This window comes from Toxorhynchites rutilus, chromosome 1 (assembly GCF_029784135.1).
Source record: "Toxorhynchites rutilus septentrionalis strain SRP chromosome 1, ASM2978413v1, whole genome shotgun sequence".
Lineage (NCBI taxonomy): Eukaryota > Metazoa > Arthropoda > Insecta > Diptera > Culicidae > Toxorhynchites > Toxorhynchites rutilus.
Window position 1 is genome coordinate 178,500,278 of NC_073744.1, and position 21,845 is coordinate 178,522,122.

The 21,845-nt window shown below is 37.1% G+C and overlaps 1 protein-coding gene across 8 annotated transcripts in view; it reads left to right on the forward strand.

Moving 5' to 3' along the window:
* Positions 1–21,845, forward strand: part of LOC129764258 (moesin/ezrin/radixin homolog 1) — a 114,866-nt gene that overhangs the window by 89,740 nt on the left and 3,281 nt on the right. For 3 of the 8 annotated variants that reach the window (XM_055763367.1, XM_055763291.1, XM_055763211.1), the window contains 6 exons: positions 3,008–3,133; positions 9,360–9,386; positions 9,488–9,762; positions 9,827–10,133; positions 10,198–10,782; positions 11,137–11,370. In XM_055763367.1, the coding sequence (XP_055619342.1) occupies positions 3,008–3,133; positions 9,360–9,386; positions 9,488–9,762; positions 9,827–10,133; positions 10,198–10,782; positions 11,137–11,370 (1,554 nt within the window). The remainder of the gene's footprint in view (positions 1–3,007; positions 3,134–9,359; positions 9,387–9,487; positions 9,763–9,826; positions 10,134–10,197; positions 10,783–11,136; positions 11,371–21,845) is intronic. The other 5 variants (XM_055763449.1, XM_055763527.1, XM_055763608.1 and 2 more) reach the window with 5 other exon arrangements.

A 21,845-nucleotide genomic window follows, 5' to 3' on the forward strand; every position in this document is an offset into this window, starting at 1 on the left:
GATCATGTCTAGGACACAACCTCTCAAGTTTGTTTTTGAGGGATTCTCTTCTATTTCTTGAAGAACTCCTTTCCCTCTTTTTAGTGGAGCCTTTTCTTTCCTTTTGTAAAGATTTTTTTCACTTTTAGAGTCTTTTTTTCTTTTTTTTAGAGTCTTTTTTTCTTTTTTTAGAGTCTTTTTTTCTTTTTTTTTTAGGGTTTTTTTTTTCTTTTTTTAGAGTTTTTTTTCTTTTTTTTGAGTTTTTTTCTGCTGTTAGAAGAGTCTTTTCTAAGAGGTATTTTTTTTCTTTTTTATGAGTCTTTTTTTGTTTTCTTTTTTTGGAGGAGTCGTTTTTTTAGAGGAGTGTTTCTACTTTTTTAGAGGTGAATTCTTTTTTTATTTTTCTCTTCTTTCTGTTTTTGTAGAACTCTTCCCAAGATTTTTATCTTGTTGAAAGAGTTCTATTTTTGTTAAGAACTTTTTTTAGAGACTCTTTTAAATATTTTTTCGAAAGCCTGTTTTGGACGAAATCGATTTTTTTTGTTTTTTGAAGTTTTTTTTGAGGAAATTGTGCTTAATTATTTTTTGGGAGAATTTTCATTTTTCCGAATATTTTTTTTCTTATTTTTTTTCAGTGGAAATTTGTTTTAAAGATAACTTTTGAGATTTTATCTTGCTGAGAATTTCTTCTTTCAGAAATTTTTCTTACTGAGAATGTTTGTTCCTTGAGAAAACTTACTTTTTTTTCCATTTTGGGGAAACAACTCTTTATTTTGGAGAATTTGTTTTATGTTTTCTTTTTTAAGTGGTTTTTTTTGAAAACTTTCTTCATTTAAAAAAAATATTTATTTTTATTTTTTTTTAGAACACTTCCCAGAATTTTATCATATTGAGAGAGTTCTATTTTTGTTAAGAACCTTTTAAGAGACCTTTTTTAATTCTTTTTCGAGAGCTGGTTTTTGGACGGAATCGATTGTTTTGTTTTTTGAAGTTTTTTTTTGAGTAAATTGTGCTTAATTATTTTTTGGGAGAATTCTCATTTTTTTCATTTTTCCGAATACTTTTTTTTCAGTAGAAATATTTGTTTTAAAGATAACTTTTGAGATTTTATCTTGCTGAGAATTTTTTTTTCAGATATTTTTCTTGCTGAGAATGTTTGTTCTTTGAGAAAACTTTCCTTTGTTATAAACCTTTTTTTCAATTTTTGGAAAAGAACTCTTTATTTTGGAGAATTTGTTTTATGTTTTCTTTTTTAAGTGGTTTTTTGTTGATAACTTTCTTCATTTCAAAAAAATATTCCTTTTTAGAATGTTTTTTAGAACTTATTTATAGACCTTTTTTTGAGTGAAAACTTTTTTCAATTCTTTTCTTTTCCAAATTGAGACAACTCTTTTTCGGAAGAAATGTTTTCCTTTTCTTAGAGAACTATTTTTTATATATGTTTTTAAAACAACAGTGGATAATTTGGTGGGCGTTCGACATCGAATGGAACTGTTAAACGCGTCATAATAAACGGACGTCATACAAAGCGTTTTGTGGAAAAGTATCCATCATAACTGGACAAAATTTATTAAAAATGGATCATAATAGGCGACATGCTACTGTAAAGAAAGTCATTGTAGCCGACTTTTTCACAAAGAACTTTCAATGAAATCGAACATAGTTGTGCAATAACATCATAATAAGCGGTTGATCAATATAAACGGAGTCAATGGACTCTACTGTATATTATTTATTTATGTTTATCAATAACATTTTGTTTTTTGGGAGAACTCTTGATTTTTTTTTCGAGACAACTCTTTTGAATATTTAAATTTTTTTTTCAGAGAACTTTTTTAAATTTCTTAGAGAACCGTTTTTTTCTTTTCTTGAGAGTTCTTTGTTTAGATAACTCTTTTTGCATATCTGTTTAGGTGACTATTTTTTTCACCTAGCTAACCTCCAAGCTGGATAGCGAAGGTGCAGGTTTTGGCAAAAGAAACGATTACCTCACTAGTAAGGACTAGAGCGAAGAATGGCCATCACACGGCTCACAACCTCTGTGATTCAAAACCGCCACACACAAAATACTTTGACCGATCGTATCGTTATTCCCCGCGGTTTCGCGGAATACGTGAGCAAGCCATCACCCCAAAAGGAATGTGAGAACTCTAAGTATATTTGAAATTGCCTTCTTTATCGCGCTTTTTTTTCCAAGACCCAACAAGATAATCAGCAGAGTTGTCACCGCCTCCAAGGTTGTGTACTCTCAATGTAAAACGTGTTGTTGTACTACATTGACTACAGAACACGTTCGGTCGCGGAGTGACCGCGTAACGAACGAATTACAAAAGCATACGTGCCTTTTGATGATTGTGTTTCCGCCAGAGTTACGGCGAATTCTGTTGATGTGCCATCAGAAGAAGATATTCGCCGTTTTCTCCAACGATCGCTGTTCAGGCGCCCATAGATTACCTAGCTAGGAAAGGTGCGGCCGGCACTTGAAAGGTATTCCTGGGTGATTCAATTACATCCCACCTGCGCGCTCACGCACATGCGTTTTTCTCTTCAAGTGTGATTGTGCCAAGTAATCTAGTTCCGCTTCTGCTGCTCTGTCTCGCTATGGGTTGGTGTCATGTTACCCAACACCACCACGACCACTCAGCAGTACCTTTCACCGTTTAGTTTCACTCGAACAAGTTCAGTCTGATTGCGCTCAGCGATTCAAAGCTATGCCAGGAATGTCATTCCGCGCGCTCTGCTGATTGTGTGTTTTATCAGCTATGAAATGTGATCCCAATTGGTGGGGATTAGTCACCATCACAGGGCGACCCGTATTCACCTTGGAGTGCGTGCTGTAATGTCCCCATTGGTAGAGTAATTGCCCTCCATTTAGCAGCTAGATAGAAGAGTGTGCGTGTGTGCGTTACGACACTGATAAATATTATTATTACGTGAACTAATTTCTGTTTGATTTGGTTGCTTTATCTTGTTGTGCGCACCGGAACGTGCCGAAATTGTGGCGCCCCGTTCCATGTTTTTGTTTCAGCCTGAAAATGTAGTCTGCAAGCACATGAAGAAGATCAAGAAAATTATCCTGCGAAATATCGAACAGCGTATCTCGTCGGGCGAACAGAAAGGAGACGAAGATGAGGATTCTGACGGGGACGATATGGTAAGATAGAAACGATCCCCCGAAATGTCCGTAGAACCAATCGCTAGAGAACTCCCCACTAGCACACTCTGTTGGAGACTAGTAGACTCCACAAAATCCTCGTAGCATAAATTAGGTATTTCGCAGGAAATATGTGTCAGCAGAGGCAAAGCATCGGAATCCAATTAATGGGTGAGAGAGACATGGTTGCAAAGAATCCGGTGATAGATACTAGAGTGAAACATGACTAAAACATGACAATCAAACTCAATGAGTCAATCGCCGTCTCCTAGAGACGCTACGTGTTATGATCATCGCTTATGGACGGAACTGGAAAGTCACCCGGCGGAAAATATGGAATGACATCATATGCCGCGCGCGATGAAGGCTGTGCGTTCATTCGTTGGATTCGGTGCTGCAGCTCCACAGGAGGTCAAGAACTACCAGTGGTGGAGACTGGGTGGGTGGCAGCGAGGCGGAATAGGATTTGAATGTGAAATGTTGCCAATGTTGCTAGTGATGAGTAACCAACGCGCGCATGGTATTGTTCATAGGAGAGTTGGAGGAAGATATGAGGAAATCGATGACTCCACGCCGCAAGCATTGATACTCGTGCAAACGCTTACCGGAAGTCGGAAAACTGACGTAGTTGGTTATTCTTGGACAAACAGTTTACACGACAGCTGCGAGTACAATAAAAAAGATGATGGAAACAGACAGCTGAGTACACATCTGCTGATGGAATATTCACACCACACGCAGTGTGCTTGTACTCTGCACTGTCGAATTTTAGCGGATATATTTTAGGTTAGGAAACATTGACGAATAATTCACAATCACATGATGGGCATTGGCTTCAAGATTCTCCATAATAATATCCGCTCACAACGTCTATATTCAAGGTTAGAAGCGGCTGAGACTTCATTCTCATTGGCAGGTTGTTTCACTGGACAGATCAGCCCGGTTAGTGTCTCAGTATTTTTATCGATTGAGGAGTACAATTGAGGTTCACGTACGCATAATCGAATCAATTCCAGAAGCCTACAATATGGCAATCCTCATGTCTGGGGATGTTTCTGAGGGTCATTCCGATGTTCCAAAATATGTTCTTCCAATAATTCATCTGAACGAATAAAGTTAAAAAAAAACGGCCAGTTTTATAAAGTTTAAGTAACACTATTTTTACCTCAGACACTTTGAAGAAAATAAACTTCAAATTTTCTTTTGCGTTGTTGACGACGCAAAATTTTTTTTCCGATCAAAATGTAGTCTCTGACAAAGTAATAGTAGAATAAGTATAAATTTATTTAAAATCCGTGATTGAAAAAAATCACTCATATGGTGGTTCTTGTTCTTGAATGGCGTTAACGTTCCCTGTGAAACTTTTGCCGTCTCAACGTATGTATTAATTAGCGTCATTTATTAATACTTAGTTGAGATTTTTTAAGCCAAATAACACGCCTTGAATGTATTCCGAGGGGCAAGCTCTAGAATATGCGTGACCACAGTGCAAGTCGAAGGAAATTTCTTTGAAAAAAAAACCTTCGGCCAGAACGGGAATCGAACCCGAACACCCGGCATGATAATGTGAGACGCTAACCACTCGGCCACGGGTGCACTCATATGGTGGTGCCTTGCGTTTTATCAAAATAGAAATTTAACTACTTAACCCACGCTTCAACCAAACTCAAACGCTTCGGGCGGTCACATGCCGGGCTATTACGCTACTGAGTGTCTTAGTAGCCTATGATATGCAAATGCACCACAAGTTCGATATTGTAGGTTAAAGGATTATTTTAAAAAATCAAAAAATTGAAATTACCAACAAATTTGTGTATGAAAATTAATAGAAAATTAAAATTTAAAAAAAAATGATAAAAAAATGTTTTGATAATATTTCTCAATACACCATAGTAAGATGTACTTTCATTATTTTATTTCAAATTTTTATCTCGAAGCAATCGAGAATGGCGTGCAAAAAATTGAAGAGCACGTTTCTTACCGTAGATCCTTCAAAAAAAAGTAGTTCTTATTTGGTACCCTATACAATATTTTCCATAGAGCGGGTGATTTAGTTTTAGGTTTTTAATTTTAATTTTTTTTAATATAAAAATTCAAGAGAAATAAAAATTAGAGAATAATAAACACTGAAGAAAATTGATTACAATTGAATGTGGAAGAAAAATCAGAATTGAAGATTTGAAGAATTGAAAATGTTGACGAAACTCGAAATAAAAAATAGAAGAAACATGACATTTTAAAAACATATTTGTTTCAAAAAATTAAAGGAAATTCAAAATTAGAAAACATGACATACTGAATAAAATTTAAGAAACATCTATGAAAATTGAAAAAGCATTTCTGAACAGTGAAGGAAATTTCAAATTAAGGAAAATCGGAAATTGAAGAATATTAAATGCTGAAGGTTAAATCAAATTGAAGAAAACTGCAAAATTGAAGTTGAAGAAAATGTAGAATAAGAAAATATCAAATACTGAAAACAATTGGGATGAAAAAATCGAATTGGAAGAAAAATAAAAAATCAAATTGAAGAGAATCTAAATTGAAAAAAATTCAAATTAAAAAAAAAGAATTAGTTAACAATAAATACCGAAAAAAAATGCAGAAAATTTGAAATGGAAAATTGTTAAAAATTTGAATTTAAAATTGAGAAAAACATTTGAGATTTAAATTTAAAAAAAAACTGAAGAACATTAAAAAATAAAGAAAAATAAAAAATTAAATGAAGAATAAAATAAATTCTGCTGTCCCGTTTTGGCCAACGCAGCCTACACCGAGCGCCACAACAACGTGGCCCGTATTGTTCATCGACAACTGGCGCTCCAATGTGCTGTACTGGAAGACAACGTACCAAACTACCGGTACCTGCTTGCACCTGTCCTGGAAAATGACCGTTTCAAGCTGTACTGGGATCGCACTGTTCTGACCGACCTCTCCATCCACCACAACCGTCCAGATATAATGGTTTACGACAAGAGCGACCGCAAAGTCACCATCATCGATGTCGCTATTCCACTGAACCAGAATCTGGAGGAGACCCACGGTCGCAAAATCTGCAAGTACCGACCATTGGCCGTTAAGCTCAAGGAACTGTGGGGGCTAAGTGAGGTCCCAAGAATTGTTCCAGTTGTTCTCTCTGGAACTGGAATTATCCCGAAGACACTTCTGGAAGCGCTAAAGGTGTTGAACATCGAGAAGGAATTGGCCGGCATCCAAAAGTCGGTCATCCTTAGCACCTGCGCGATTGTCCGACAATTCCTCGGTCAGGACTAAAACAGCACGAGCATGCAGATACGTGCATTCCGCAGAGCCTAGTCCCCCTTTGGCATTCAGAAGCCCGGGGGCAGGTGAAAATTCTGGCTAGGTTCGCCTAGTTAAGAAGTGAGATAAGTCTGCCAAAAAAAATAAAGAAAATCAACCAAAATTTAAAAAAAGTTAAATATGGAAAATTGAAAAATTATGGAAATTATAAAATTATAAAAAAAAATTAAAATGCAAAGAACTCAAATTCGAAGAAAACTAAAACACAAAATAATATAGATAAAGAAAATGAAAAATTAACCCTTTCATTACGGCAATGTGCTCTGCCGAAGTGCTACTCCTGTACGGAGCACTGCGCCGAAAAGTATGCACATCGCGCTGGTGTGATCGAAGAGCAGTATGAATTTCATGTCGTCTAAAGACGACGCTCGTACACACAGCTCGTCGCGCGGATGTCGTCTATAGACGACGCTCGTATTGAAAGGGTTAAAAAATTACATTACTTTAAAACTTTAACATGAATACTTTTAAGAAAAAATAAAATAAAAAATTGTTAATAATAAAATGAATGTAACCAATCGAAAATGAAACATTAGGGAATATGAAAAAAAAAAATGCAAAAATTAGAGAAAATGAAAAAAAAATCCAAAAATACGAAACTGATCAAATTAAACCGGTCCAAAGCTGGAAAACTAAGTTAAAAAAATTAAATCAGGAAAATAGAATAGAATTGATAATTTAAGAAAATAAAACAAAATTGAGACGAAAAATAATACGTAGTTTTAAGAAAATAAGAAATTGGAAGAAGTAGAAATTGGAAAATTAGAAAAAATTGGAAAAATAAAGATAAAAAAACAATTATAAAATTTGAAAAGGGATGAAAATATTTTTTCAAAATAGAAATCAAAAACTGAACTTGATTTAACATTCAGGAAAATTAAACAATATTGAAAATTGGAGAACGCAGAAAATTGGAATTTGAAGTAAATTAAAGAAAATAGAAAAATGAAAACTAGGAAAATTGGAGCAAATTAAAAAAGATTGACATTAGAATAATTGGAGATCAATAAAAATTGAAAATAAAATACAAGGAAGCAATTGAAATATCGAGAACAAATGAAAAAAAAATGTAAAAAATAGGAAAAATAAAAATAGAAAAATAAGAACAATAGATAAATGAACATAGTTAAAAATGAAATAAATGAAATATTGGAAAAATATTTAAAATAAAAAATAAAAATAATATATAAATAAAGGAAAATTTTAAAATAAAAAAAATAACATCGAAGAATAAAAAAAAATCAAAAATCAAAGAGAATATTGAAAATTTTTGAATTTGAAACTGGAAAAGACGATTAAACTAAATTAAAAATTAAAAGGTATCGAATCCTGGAGAAATTTCAAAAAATTGGGAGAATTATAAATTAAAGAGAATCAAAAATTTTATAAAATGGGACATAAGAAAATTTGATAATTGTAGAAAATTTTGAATACAAACATGAAAATTACAAATAGTTTTAATAAAATTTTAAATTGTGGACAATTTGAAATTTATAGGGGTATTCTAGTGTAGAGACACGAATTTCGGACGTTTTTTCAAGCTTCGTAAAAATAAAACAAATAATATTTTTACTATCCATTATATCATTAATTGTTCATCTATCTTTTAACAATAAAATAACGTTATCGCATGAACCTTCTTCTCCTTCTTCTTCTTCTTCTTATATGGCACTAACGTTCCTAGAGGAACTCCGCCGTCTCAACGTAATATTACTTGCGTCATTTTCATTAGTACTTAGTTGAGATTTCTATGCCAAATAACACGCCTTGAATGCATTCTGAGTGGCAAGCTCTAGAATACGCGTGACCACAGTGCAAGACCACAGTGTTGGCACCATCCAGTGGGGAGGAGGGGGGGGGGGGTGTTGAATGATATTTTATGGCTGGAGAAGGGTGAGTGTTATGTTTGAACATGGTTTTGTTATGTGCTGATTGTTTCTTGGCACCTACAAATCTGATAACGGGCCATCCACATAGCACGTGGAAATTTTAGGGAGAGAGGAGACTGACAATTTAAAATGTCCCACATTTGAAACAGAATTCTTTTTATGAACAAATCAAATTCATAAATACATAGTTAACTTCACCTGATTTATTCGAAACTCATTGTTTGAAAAAAAACCATATTTCTTAGAAGTTCATTTTGAAAACATAAACATAAACGAAATTTAACCGTTATCGAAATGAATAAATTGTCATCCCCAAAGTTGAAAAAAATTGATCAAAACAACGCAAAAGTTTTCTTTCCTCATAACTTTTTGCCACATTCATGAAATGTATCTTGTGAACTGAACACTGTGAATGAATACACTGTTGCTGAATTTTTATGCTCGTTTGTTTCAAAAAGTCCAATGCGCACTTTTGCCCCACACTACCCTAATAGCAATTCTAACGTCCTTTTTCTATGTAACATGTGGTTTTATGATTCTGATCCTCCAAACAAAAAACTCTTCGATTGCCGTGTTTTCGGTTAACTAACGACGCATGGACGTGATAATTGAAGACCTACCCTATACCACCACGGTCGTATTATGTCTCGAAAAGGTAAATAACTGAACAAAAAACAAAAACGGTCGCTTTCTGACGTCTCACACTTGACCGACCGAATGTTATAACCATCGCGCACAAATTATCATTACGACCGGCCACGAATTTTAAGTCGCCATAAAAATTACGGCATAACTCGGATAACAAACGAGATAGCAAGAATCGCACTATTATTATCACTTCTCTGGGGAGCATTCAGATGTAACCGATGTGTTGAACCATGAATTATGGAATCGTATCATTGATTCGTGTTCTCAGCTATCGTATTTATTTATTTTTTCACTTTCGATTATATAACGATTATTGATTGGTGTCTCATTCCACTGCTTACACTTAATGGACACACTTTCGGACGCAGACAGGATCGATGCCATTCTCGCGATGGGTAATTTGTAGATACATATAACATCAATGAAAACCCTTCACACAAAATAAGATAAACTGGTAGCTTATTGGAGTTTTTCTGCCTTCTACCATCACCCATAGGTCATGAGCCAGGACGTCCAAAAGGGTGACCCTCTGCAGTTCAAATTCCGTGCCAAATTCTACCCTGAGGACGTCGCCGAGGAGCTCATCCAGGACATCACACTGCGGCTGTTCTATCTGCAGGTCAAAAACGCGATCCTCTCAGACGAAATCTACTGTCCGCCCGAGACGTCGGTGCTGCTCGCTTCCTATGCCGTCCAGGCCCGCCACGGGGACTACAACAAGACATCACACACGGCCGGCTTTCTGGCGAACGATCGGCTGCTGCCCCAGCGGTAAGTTCCTTTCTTCCCTGGATATCATGAATTGACTTGAACGCCCAATGTTTTTGCTGTTCAGCGTCATCGACCAGCATAAAATGTCCAAGGATGAGTGGGAGAACTCGATTACCACCTGGTGGCAGGAGCACCGCGGGATGCTCCGCGAGGACGCCATGATGGAGTACCTCAAGATCGCACAAGATCTGGAAATGTACGGTGTGAACTACTTCGAGATCCGCAACAAGAAGGGCACCGAGCTGTGGCTTGGCGTCGACGCACTCGGGTTGAACATCTACGAGAAGGACGACAGACTAACGCCGAAGATTGGCTTCCCCTGGTCGGAGATCCGCAACATTTCGTTCAACGATCGAAAGTTTATCATAAAGGTAGGGTTGTGACTTTTTTTTGGAGAAACTGTGTACTAAAATTTGTGTTTTTTTTTCAATACAGCCTATCGACAAAAAGGCACCCGACTTTGTCTTCTTCGCTCCTCGCGTCCGCATCAACAAACGAATTTTGGCGCTGTGCATGGGCAACCACGAGTTGTACATGCGGCGTCGCAAACCGGATACGATCGATGTGCAGCAGATGAAGGCTCAGGCCCGGGAGGAGAAGAACGCCAAGCAGCAGGAGCGCGAGAAGCTGCAGCTCGCACTGGCCGCTCGGGAACGGGCCGAGAAGAAACAGCAAGAATACGAAGACCGTCTCCGGAGCATGCAGGAGGAGATGGAGCGCTCGAAGGCGAACCTGACCGAGGCGCAGGAGATGATCCGTCGTCTCGAGGAACAGCTCAAACAGCTCCAGTCGGCGAAGGAGGAGCTGGAGGCGCGCCAGAACGAACTCCAGGTCATGATCATGCGTCTGGAGGACTCGAAGAACATGGAGGCAGCCGAACGGGCCAAGCTCGAGGAGGAGATCCGCTCCAAGCAGGAGGAGGTCATGAAGATCCAGGAGGAAGTTTCGGCAAAGGATTCCGAAACCAAGCGCCTGCAGGAGGAGGTCGAAGAGGCCAGACGGAAACAGGTAAAGCGTCAAGTATGTATGATTTTTTTCGATTTTTTGTTCCTCTTGTTCCTGAAGCTAAGTCGCAACGGCACCCAATGCACCCGTAATCAAATCATCACCACGATGTTCATTCGAAGCACGACACTCTACTGTTCTCTTCTAAGTTCTCTGGCCTTCTGGAACTATCTCTCGAAATTGGCGGATCAAAACAAACAAAAAGGGCGGAATATTTATTACTTTTCTTTTACTTTATTTTTTTTATAGCTCTAACCTAAAAAAAAATCTTATTCTAACCTAAGAAACCTCAATATTATATTCATCTGTCAATTTAGCTGCTATTTTCTTCTAACTAATGTTTCTTGTTGATGAATTCGCACAACACAGGATGAGGCGGCGGCCGCCCTGATCGCAGCGACGACCACGCCCAAGCACCATCACGTCGAGGAGGACGAGGAAGACAACGAGGAGGAGATGACGAACGGGGAGCACGGCGAGAACGGCGAGAATGGCAACAATGACTACTCGAAGGACTTCGACACCGACGAGCACATAAAGGATCCGGTCGAGGAGAGACGCACGCTGGCCGAACGCAACGAGCGTTTGCACGATCAGCTCAAGGTATGGCTTTGTTTCTTCAATAGATTTGGGGGTCAAGTGGTTCGGTCGTCGCGGGAAGAGAAACTTGTCGAATTCATAGTTTAAATTTTCATTTATGGGAAACAAAATGGACAGTAGTTGAGTCCAGGGCTTGGCATAGTCATAATCAACTGAGGATAGTCAGCTGACTATCTGACTGACTATATCCGTATTCAGCGGAAGTGGCTTTTGGCTTCTTCACGCAGTTTCTCCGCCAAAACGACTAAACAGTCAGTCGGGCGTTTAGTCACTTCCCCCCTCTACGACTCGACTATCTCATTTCATTCTTCCCAGTCAAATTGTCTTCATAGGGCTCTTGCTACACATGCATGCAGAGCATGTGTTGGGCATACATCGCATGTTTACATTCGTAGTTTCTATGCAGCAGCAGCGGATTTATTATCAGTCGGCGTTCTTGTAAACGATTTAAATATAGTTGCGGTCTTTCTACTAGCGCGATTTTTTTCATAGAACTAACATAAACTTTGTGAAAGTTAGGCAAGCTATTTCAAGAGGTTTTTGTGTGACGCATATAATTTAATTTACTAGCATCTATTTCGCGATGTTCATTGAGCGTCTTTCCCACTAGATTTGAATCGAAAAATTGGCAGAAAAAGATTATCAACATATTCGCACCTAGATCAAAGTCACAGAGGCTGGAGCTCATGTTCGAATACTTCCTTGTATTTTCCATGAATTGGCTAATCGATGGATTTTCTCCATTTCCGATCAATTTTTTTTAAACATACAACATCTCCCGCCCAAAATTTAGTTTTCGTTATCATATTCACGTTTTTTTTACTAAGCGCACGTTCATAGGTCCTAGGTACTTCTACCAAAACTCGTCATTATAATATCAGATTATTTTCAGACACAATTCTCGTTCAAGATTTTTCAACCACTTGCAAATAACATGTTTCTCCGTTACATGGAATAAATGTTTGATACAGAAAATATGATAGAATAAAGACAGCCCTAAATCGGACAATTCCTTTTTCGAGTTTTGCCCTTATCAACACATTCGGTGATCCATTTTTATTTATATATATATATATAGAAGAAGATATAGTAGTGCGTTTTATCACATTAAAAAAATTTCAATTGTCATGTTTGTTTGGAATATGCTTGGTTGAAATATGTGTATTATTTTTACGGGACCCTCTCTCTATTTCAGAGGAGGGAGGGGTGTCATACCATCATAGAAACATTTATCATATTCAAACACCTTCACATGCCAAATTTGGCTGCATTTGATTGATTAGTTTTCGAGTTATGCAGAAATTTGTGTTTCATTTGTATGGTAGCATTTCCTTAGAGAGGGGGGAGGGGTCTCGAGCCACCATAGAAACATTCATCGATCCCTAAAACCTCTATATGCTAAGTTTAATTCCATTTGTTTGATTAGTTCTCGAGTTGTTCAGCACCCTCCCCTCCTCCTCTTTAGAGAGGAGAAAGGAGTGTCAAACCACCATAAAAAACTTTTATTGCTCCCTAAAACCTCCATTTGCCAAATTTGGTTCCATTTGCTTGATTAGTTCTCGCAGAAATTTATGTTTCATTTCTATGGCATTTGTATCATTTGTATGGCGAAGTATCATAAGTGTTGAAATTTCCACCTTGAATTATAGTTAACCACTACAAATAATTACAAGAGTAAATTGGTTTTCAACTGATTATGACTGATTATGATTATTACGTCTAAATTATTCTGAGTGGTCGAAAGACTATATTTTGGTGTAGTGATACTTTATTACTAATCATACTAATTGTAATCTATTGTAAATAGATTACAATTACATAATCTGGTCGCACTGCCAATGCGACATAGAACTATACAAATGTATAGAAACAATCAGTCAGCTCATGTACCACAGTTGATTTTTACTTCTACACACTTGTGTTCTCACAAGGAACGGTTGAAAATGGAATTGTTTACAAACACATCGTGATGGCCTCACAATAGTTATTAGATATAGTGTTTCTTCGAAAGTGAGATGTATTTTTAACAACAAGAACCTTCACCGACCCCAAAAACCCCTACATACCAATTTTCATGCCGATCGGTTCAGTAGTTTCCGATTCAATAAGAATCAGACAGATAGAAAGACAGAAAGACAGACAGACATCACTACATTTTTATATATATAGATATTTAACTTCTTCGCAGAGCATTCAGCAAATGAAACACAAATTTCTACATAACTTGATAACTAATCAATCAAACGGAGCAAAATTTAGGATGTAGTAGTTTGTTTTACGGGGCACAAAATATGGTGGTTCGACAATCCTCCCCTTCTCTAAAAAAGGGGAGGGGGGTGTCTGCCATCAGAGCTTGGAAATATTGAGCTTGTTAAGCAACATTGAAAATATATTTTTATCAGTGTAACGCGTTTATTTTGCTTGTCGATACTACTGTCATTCATTCGACGGCAAACAAATTTACAACTGTGTTCATTCATATTCATTCTGTGCTCTCTGAGCTATTCTCAAAGCTCGAGTCATGAGAATTCATTCACATTTATTCATTGCCATTGAATTGTCAGGAATGTTGTGACTGTTCATTTTCAGTATCCCGATATGTGTGTGATTTTCTCATTGAGTCAGTGCCTTGCTTATTCAGTTGTTTTTGAAGTTACTCCGAAAGGGCAACGCAAATCGGTGGCGCAAGCGGAAATGCCAACAAAAGAACAAGATCTGCATGCACACTCACAGCTAAGGATTGCTTAGGCTTGGACGGCGAGGGGGCATTCTGCAGAATCGATCCAAGCAGCGAATGCAAACTTTGTCAGCCAAAGCTGGATGTTGGCAATTTCATCCGCTATAGCATAGCAATTTCAAAAATATAGCATAGTTTGATCCGTTTGCAAAAGGAAGCTCGAAATATTCCCATTGCGGTCGTGTCTTGGACACCACCATTTTATGTTCGTGTGTTCAGAATTTAAAAAGAATTAAATGTTTGAAATTTGAGTCAAGACGGTATTGTTTACATCGGAATTCTTCTTTTGAAGCATTTCTGACAAGTGGATTTGGAACTGCATATTCACTATGTAAAATGAAAGCAATTTAACTGAGACGGAAGCCTTGCATGCTTGAACAATTTAATTTATTGTCACTATTATGAGCATTCTGTACTTTCTTATCTTCCTCAACGAATTTCTCCGTTTCGTCAGTGTCCGAGAACGATGCTGATAGTGAATGAACTGGTATGTTAATGTCAATGAATGACAAAACTAGGGATAATTTATTTTGCTCACATTCCGTGAACGCAGAATAGAACGAAAAACAGAATGAAAAAAAACTGGATGAATCAACTGTGAGTGGCTTGCTGTGATTGTGAGGTTTGGCGTTGGTTCATTTTCGGTATCCCGAATGCAATGGTATAATGATCGAATGTGGCCGGAAATTCAGCTGAAAAGATTGATGAGATACAGATATTTCCAAGCCCTGTCTGCCATACAAATTCCTGCATAACTCGAGTACTAATCAAGCAAATGGAGGCAAATTTGACATGTGGAGATTTCAGGGGTGTAGAAATGTTTCTATGGTAGTTCGACACTCCTCCCCCTCTCTAAGAGGGACTGCCATACGAATGAAACACACATTTTTGCATAACATAACTAATCAAGCAAATGGAGCCAAATTTGGCATGCGGAGGATTTAGGAGGCAATAAAAGTTTCTATGGTGATTTGACACTACTCCTCCCTCTCAGAGGAGGAGGGTTTGCATAACTCAGGAACTAATCAAGTAAACTGTTGTGGAGTTTTCGGACGTCTTTTGAGCGCTCACTGGAGAATAATCAGCCGGATATTTGTTAACGAGTCGCTAAAAGCCAAAGCGCATTTTATTATAAAATATACAATTATAAATTCATAATGTTCGTACATTTATTCGTAGCCTCACTCCTTAAAAAAATAATCTTCCCAGCGACGTTATGTTATACAACAGCCTAAATTCAATTATTATAACTTCAGATTCTTCATATTTATATAAATTCTATTTACTTACAATAAATGCGAACTAAATGTGATTAAACTCACAAACTTTTATTTAATTTTCTAAGCCTCGAATAATAGGTCTCTTTCCTAGAACCTTGGGGTGGCATTTCGCATTTCCAAACGAGTGATTTTTGTTCGTTTTGATCACTTTTGTCATTAAGAATCTCGAAGCGAGCTCGAAACGAGCGAAATAAATAAAGCAGTAGTAGAGTTTCGAGCAAAGTTTGACATTACGTAACATTGTGTTCGAGCATTTTTTAACTCGAAACGAGAACAAATGTTTTGACAAGAAATGGTTGATCGTCGTATGGGAAAATGCTAGTGAAACGTTGATTTCAATACTAAACCTTACATCAAAGGAAATTTCAATTGCATTTCCTTTGGTTTTGACGACTATTTGTACAAGTATGTGAGTATAAATACAATACTTTTATTTCAGCACTATGGAATCAAAAAAAAATACAATAAGCATTACATTTGTTCATTTTCCGTAGGCCTCAGAATGGGTATACGAGTACCATCAATACACCGGGTATCTTGAAGTTGTCGAAGAAATATTGCTTTCATTTTCACTGAACGATGTTGTATCCAATTCGATTCATTTTTCGCATAACCTTGTTTCCAGAAGTGGAATCATTTCACTGAACACTGATGATACTCAAGTATGGAAAAGTTCATTCGCTCATTTCTCCACACCTAATTATAAATCACTGTTGTATCTGCTTGGAATATAGAAGCGAAAAGAATGCAGCAAGCAATCGTGATATTGCACGATGAATCATTTTACACTCCCCGACCATCTTCATTCGGGACTGAGAGTGAACATAACAAAACAAAGAGTGGAAAACAACGTTCTATGCATGAATATTCCTTTGGAAGGATCGCACGAAACAAAATAACGAATGAGTCAAAGTAGACTCAATCTGCGTGTATGTATGACTTTATTTTCCCTTGTACTCTTTTCCTTGTCAGCATTCAAGTGCACATTAATCTACCTTCCCGCTCACCAATAACTTGCGTTAATATGGTCTTTTGCGTTGGCTTAGATCGTTTCATACTAGAAACAAAAAAAAAATGTCATTGCAATAGTGCACAGGGAACAACTCGATTTCAACTATCTATCTATATTTTACTGCCGCGATCGAGGCTCAATGATTGCTATTTTAGTGGAAAACGTATGATTTTACAGAGACACTCGCTGGCGCAAGCAAAAGTTTCCAATTTGATTCTATCACTATCTAACGTCATCCCGAGAGGCAAAAGAGACAATGCAAAATTTTCTGAGAGTAGATGAGCGGAATCGAGACAGTATTTTTTCGCTCTAATCGAGAATGAACTATGCGAAGAGGATAGGTGAATGTTTTCTGTTTCAAATAAAGTGAGGCATAAACGGAGAATAGAAGGGTGAGTTTTATCTGTGAATGAGTGTTGTTGAACGAATTTCGATACGATTTTGCCCATACCTGATGATACTGTTGGTTGAGTTATACCAAGGAATAAGTGTTCTCCTTCATTACATTAAAGGGGCTGTCCACATACCACGTGGAAAGAAAAAGCACGGACAAGCTCCCTCCGTGGACAAGCGTGGACATTCCTGATCCCCTCCCACTCTTGTCCACGTGGACATCCCTTTATTTTTTATAGAGAATAATTGAATTTTCTATGTTTTTTTCCATATTTTTATTGGTAAAATGTTAGCTATTACTATTAAATGGTTTGTTGTCATTTTTCTATTGTTTACCGAGCGCGGGAAGCTCTTTAGTTTTTTTTTGCTGCTGAAGTCCATATGAAAATATTACTCACGGATATAATCTCCTACATTTTTATTAAAAACCGACGCACGTTTGCTGAGTTTTTTGAATTTTCAAACTTATAGATGAATTCAAACAGATTCATCATATCTATCAAGATTAGTTTATTAATGTAGAATATTTTCTCTTCTAAGCATCATTTACATTACAAAAAACATGATTGGGTAGTGCATGGCGGCTACAATGAACCTAGTCAAGACAAAACACCTACAGTATCGTCGTGATTGATGATTTCTTTAACCAATATTTTTCTGTACAGCTTCGTTAATCGTGGGAAATATTCGGTTGCCCGGAGAACTCGTGCCGATTTTATGAAAAAATCAAAAGCATAGTTTTTATAGACATGCATTTCTTATATATGCACCGTTTTGTATTTTTGTGCTATCTGGTGAGTAACAATTCTTACAGGATTCTGAACAAATGATAATCTAAAGAAGCAATATCTGGTAAATACGGCGAGTACCAGCCAAACTACAAAAAATGTTTAACGAATTGTCAATTAGGTTTGGCGTTGTCCTGGAGGAATACGATCCTCATCATATTGCATAATTCTGGCCTTAAACTCACTTCAGAAGTGTTCAGGTGCCATGTAGGCACCTGGACAACTCTTGAACTCCACTGAAAGCTGAGATTTAGGCACTCCAACAGTTTTTTAACCCAACTAGCAATTGATATGTTGGCATTTTCCGAGCAGGGCCCGTAAGATAGGGGATTCCATCTGGGAGATTAGAAACTCGCTATACAGTTGTTTTTTCAATTCAACCAGACACAGTGTTTGATTCCTTCGAGGCAAAAACCGATACTTGTTTTAGTTGCGTTGATGAGGTGAATCGCAAATGGAGATGCATTCAATCAAATGTTTTTGATCAAATAATATGTAACCCATCCATTGCAGCGTTTTATGAACCAAACCAGGTGCTAATGAACGGTGGTTTTTAGATATCTGTAGTGAATCTGTATTGCAAAAATTACTTCATTAAAAAGGAGCATCGCTGCTAGGAACACATTTCCAGAGTTATGGCCCATGCATCAGAGAATGTGTTGGTTGTCTTCATTTTCGCAAAACCTCAATAAAAGGAAGCAAAGGAGCGGAAGCTGAATCGAAACCCGCACATACAAAAATAAAGTCGTGCTTTGAATACATTCGACAAAAAAAAATAGAGGTACAGAGTTTAAAGTCGAAATTTTGGAATGAAAAATCGTGGATTTACATAATACGAAGCTTGAATTTTCAACACAAACGCATGAAAACTAAAGTTAATAATCGTTTATATCCATGGTACGCATTAGAGATGGGCGAGCGCTCACGTGCCGGTACGTCAGAAAGAGCGTACGATCCACGGTTCTTTAAAAATGAGCCGCGGCTCTCAAATGAACGGCTCTTATACGTACGGCTCTTGAGTGAACCACGGTTCAAAAAGACCCACGGTTCTTTTATGAGCCGTGACTCTTTTTGAACCGCGGTTATTTAAGAGCCGTTCATTTGAGAACCACGGTTCAAAAAAGAACTGCGGTTCATACAAGAACCGTGTTTCTTTTAAGAGCCGGCTTATTGATAAAGAACAGTGAATTGTACGCTCGTTACCGGCAGTGTGGAAGAAATATATGTTTCTCGTGCTGCTTTTTAAGCGGTTTCATTTAACTGTTTGTATGTTTGGCGGATTACATATTTTCTCGAAACCCCATAAATATGGGTATCTAATGAAAGGACTTGACTAGTAGGACACAGTGAAAAACTAGCTGACCCGGCAAACTTTGTCCCGCCCAATATTTGTTTTTTGTTATCAATACCTTCAAACATTCACGTTTTCTTACTATGAGCAAGTTCATGGGTCCAATCGCAGAACTGTTCATTGATTGATCTTCTAATCGACCCCGTTGAATTTACAAAACTCATCATTATAATATCAAATTATTTTCAGACACAATTCTCGTTCAAGATTTTTCAACCACTTGCAAATAACATGTTTCTCCGTGACATAGAATAAATGTTTTATACAGAAAATAGGATAGAATAAAGACAGCCCTAAATCGGACAATTCCTTCTTCGAGTTCTGATCTACTCAACACATCCGGCAATCCTTTTTTTGGTATAGATAGAAGAAGATATAGGAGTGCGTTTCATCACATTAAAATCCATTTCCAGTTTCGAGCGAATATCAATTTCGCTAGCGCAAACATGAAATGGACTAACAGCACTTGTCACTATGTAATTGTAGAACATATCGGAATTTAATTTTCCGAATATTTCTTTTTCCTTTTCTTTTTCCTTCAGAGAGTGTCACACCATTATAGAAACATTTCTCATACTCAAAAACCCTCACATCCCAAATTTTGCTTGATTAGTTTTAGAGTTATGCAGAAATTTGTGTTTCATTTGTATGACAGCCCACCTTTAGAGAGCGGGAGGAGTGTCTAACCACCATAGAAATATTTATTGTATCCTAAAACCTCCACATGCCAAATTTGGTTTCATTCGCTTGATTAATTCTCGAGTAATTCAGGAATTTGTGTTTCATTTGTATGGCAGCCCCTCCTTAGAGAAGGGGTGGAGAGTCTAACTATCATAGAAACATTTGTTGCACCCTATAACCTCAATATGCCCAATTTAGTTTCATTTGCTTGATTAATTCTTGAGTAATGAAGAAGTTTGTGTTATGTGATATGTATTTTTTTCAGAACCCCTCAATATGGGTATCTAATGAAAAGACTTGACTAGTAGAACATAGTTATTTATGTAAAATGGAAATCCAAGATGGCGGCCGTTACAAAATGGCAGACAACTAATTTCGTCAAAACCCCATCAATATGGGTATCAAATGAAAGGGCTTGACTAGTAGACCACAGTTATTTATGTAAAATGTAAATCCAAAATGGCCGCCACCTCAACATGGCGAAATATGTATTTTTTTTCAAAACCCCCCGATATGGGTATCTAATGAAAGTACTTGTCTAGTAGGACACAGTTATTTATGTAAAATGTAAATCCAATATGGCGGCCGTTTTAAAATGACAGACTATATATTTTGCCAAAACCTCATCAATATGGGTATCAAATGAAAGGACTTGACTAGTAGAACACTGTTATTCGTGAAAAATGTAAATCCAAAATGGCGACCGTTACGAAATGACACACTACTTTTCTTTTGAAAACCCCATTATATGGGTATCAGATGAACGGGCTTGACTAGTAAATCACAGTTATGTATGATAAATTCAACCCGCATATGGGTATCGAATGAAATGATTTGACTAATATAATATAGTTATTCATGAAAACATTCCATTCCAAATATTTTAAAAACGTTTGGGATACAAAACGGGGAGAAAACTGTGTCGTTATCGAAAACTGCTATATTCTCCCGACTGATAATTCGACATGATCAACATTATATGGATCAAGTGTAATCAGTTCTAGTGATTGTAAAAAAGCTCTGTATGAATTGATTTCGGAGCTGGTAAAGCGATCTACAAATCTTGAGTCAGATGAATTAGTAGCCTAACAAATACTGCTAGATCCTCGCTTCAAGCAGCAAGGTTTTGGGGATAACAGAAAGTACAACTATGCACACCAGTCGTTGATAAGGATGCTAAAAATGACATCCATGGAATACACACCTACGAAACTACCACAAATCGTTGGTGATGAAGCGCTGTCATCTGAATGGGAGGAGTTTGATGCATTGGTTGGCAATCTTCGATCCTCACATGATCCAAAAGCTTCTGCAACATCTATTGTAGATCCACATTTGCTGAGACTAAGCGACCCTTCGTTTTGGTGGAATGAAAGGAAATCTATCTCTCCGCTCTATCTTTTTTTTGAAAATATGTATTCCGGCGACTTCAGTACCCGGAAGTTTTTCCGGAAGCAAGACAAGTTTGCAGTGAAAGATGAGTCGACTCTCATCAGATAACATTGAAAAGATAATGTTTATAAATAAAAAAAATAGAAAGATCATTGTGATGGAAATATATCAGAGAAAACCTTCAGTAAAGAAATATTTTTACTTTCTCTGCACTGATTATTGTTTTAAACCTTATTTTCTTCCATTCTTTACATATCCGAATAAACCAATTCACGAAAAGAGCCGTCGAGCCGCTCAAATGAGCCGGCTCTTTACATTGAGCGCACGGCTCTGAGCCGCTCACTGAAATGAACCGTTTTGCCCATCTCTAGTACGCATAGCATTTTGTACTTCTGGCACAATTTGCGATGGGGTGCTTCTATGATTTACTCAAAACTTTTTTTGATTGGCTAAAAAGAATGGTTAAAAGTATCATTATATTCACAGGGCTTTTGAGGATATACTAGGCTCAAAATGTTTTGCTAACATTGGAATACTTGCAATATTTGCAAAACTACAGACGACTTTCTGAAACACTATAGCAGAACTGTTTTTGGCACTTTTTAGAAATGCAAATAAAATATTTAAAATTTCGTTCGTTTTTTCTTTGAATCAACGCATGACCTTGCACACAATTTATTGGAATTTTCAAGACTGCAGCGCGTTCATCATTTATTGTATTGAAAGGTTCTACAGGCAAGTTCTTGGAATCCAATGAAAACTGGTTGATAAGGTAAATTGGATTTTTTGTTGACTTATTTAGCTAAAAGTCCCGAAAAACCTTGAAATAACAGAAAGAGGATGG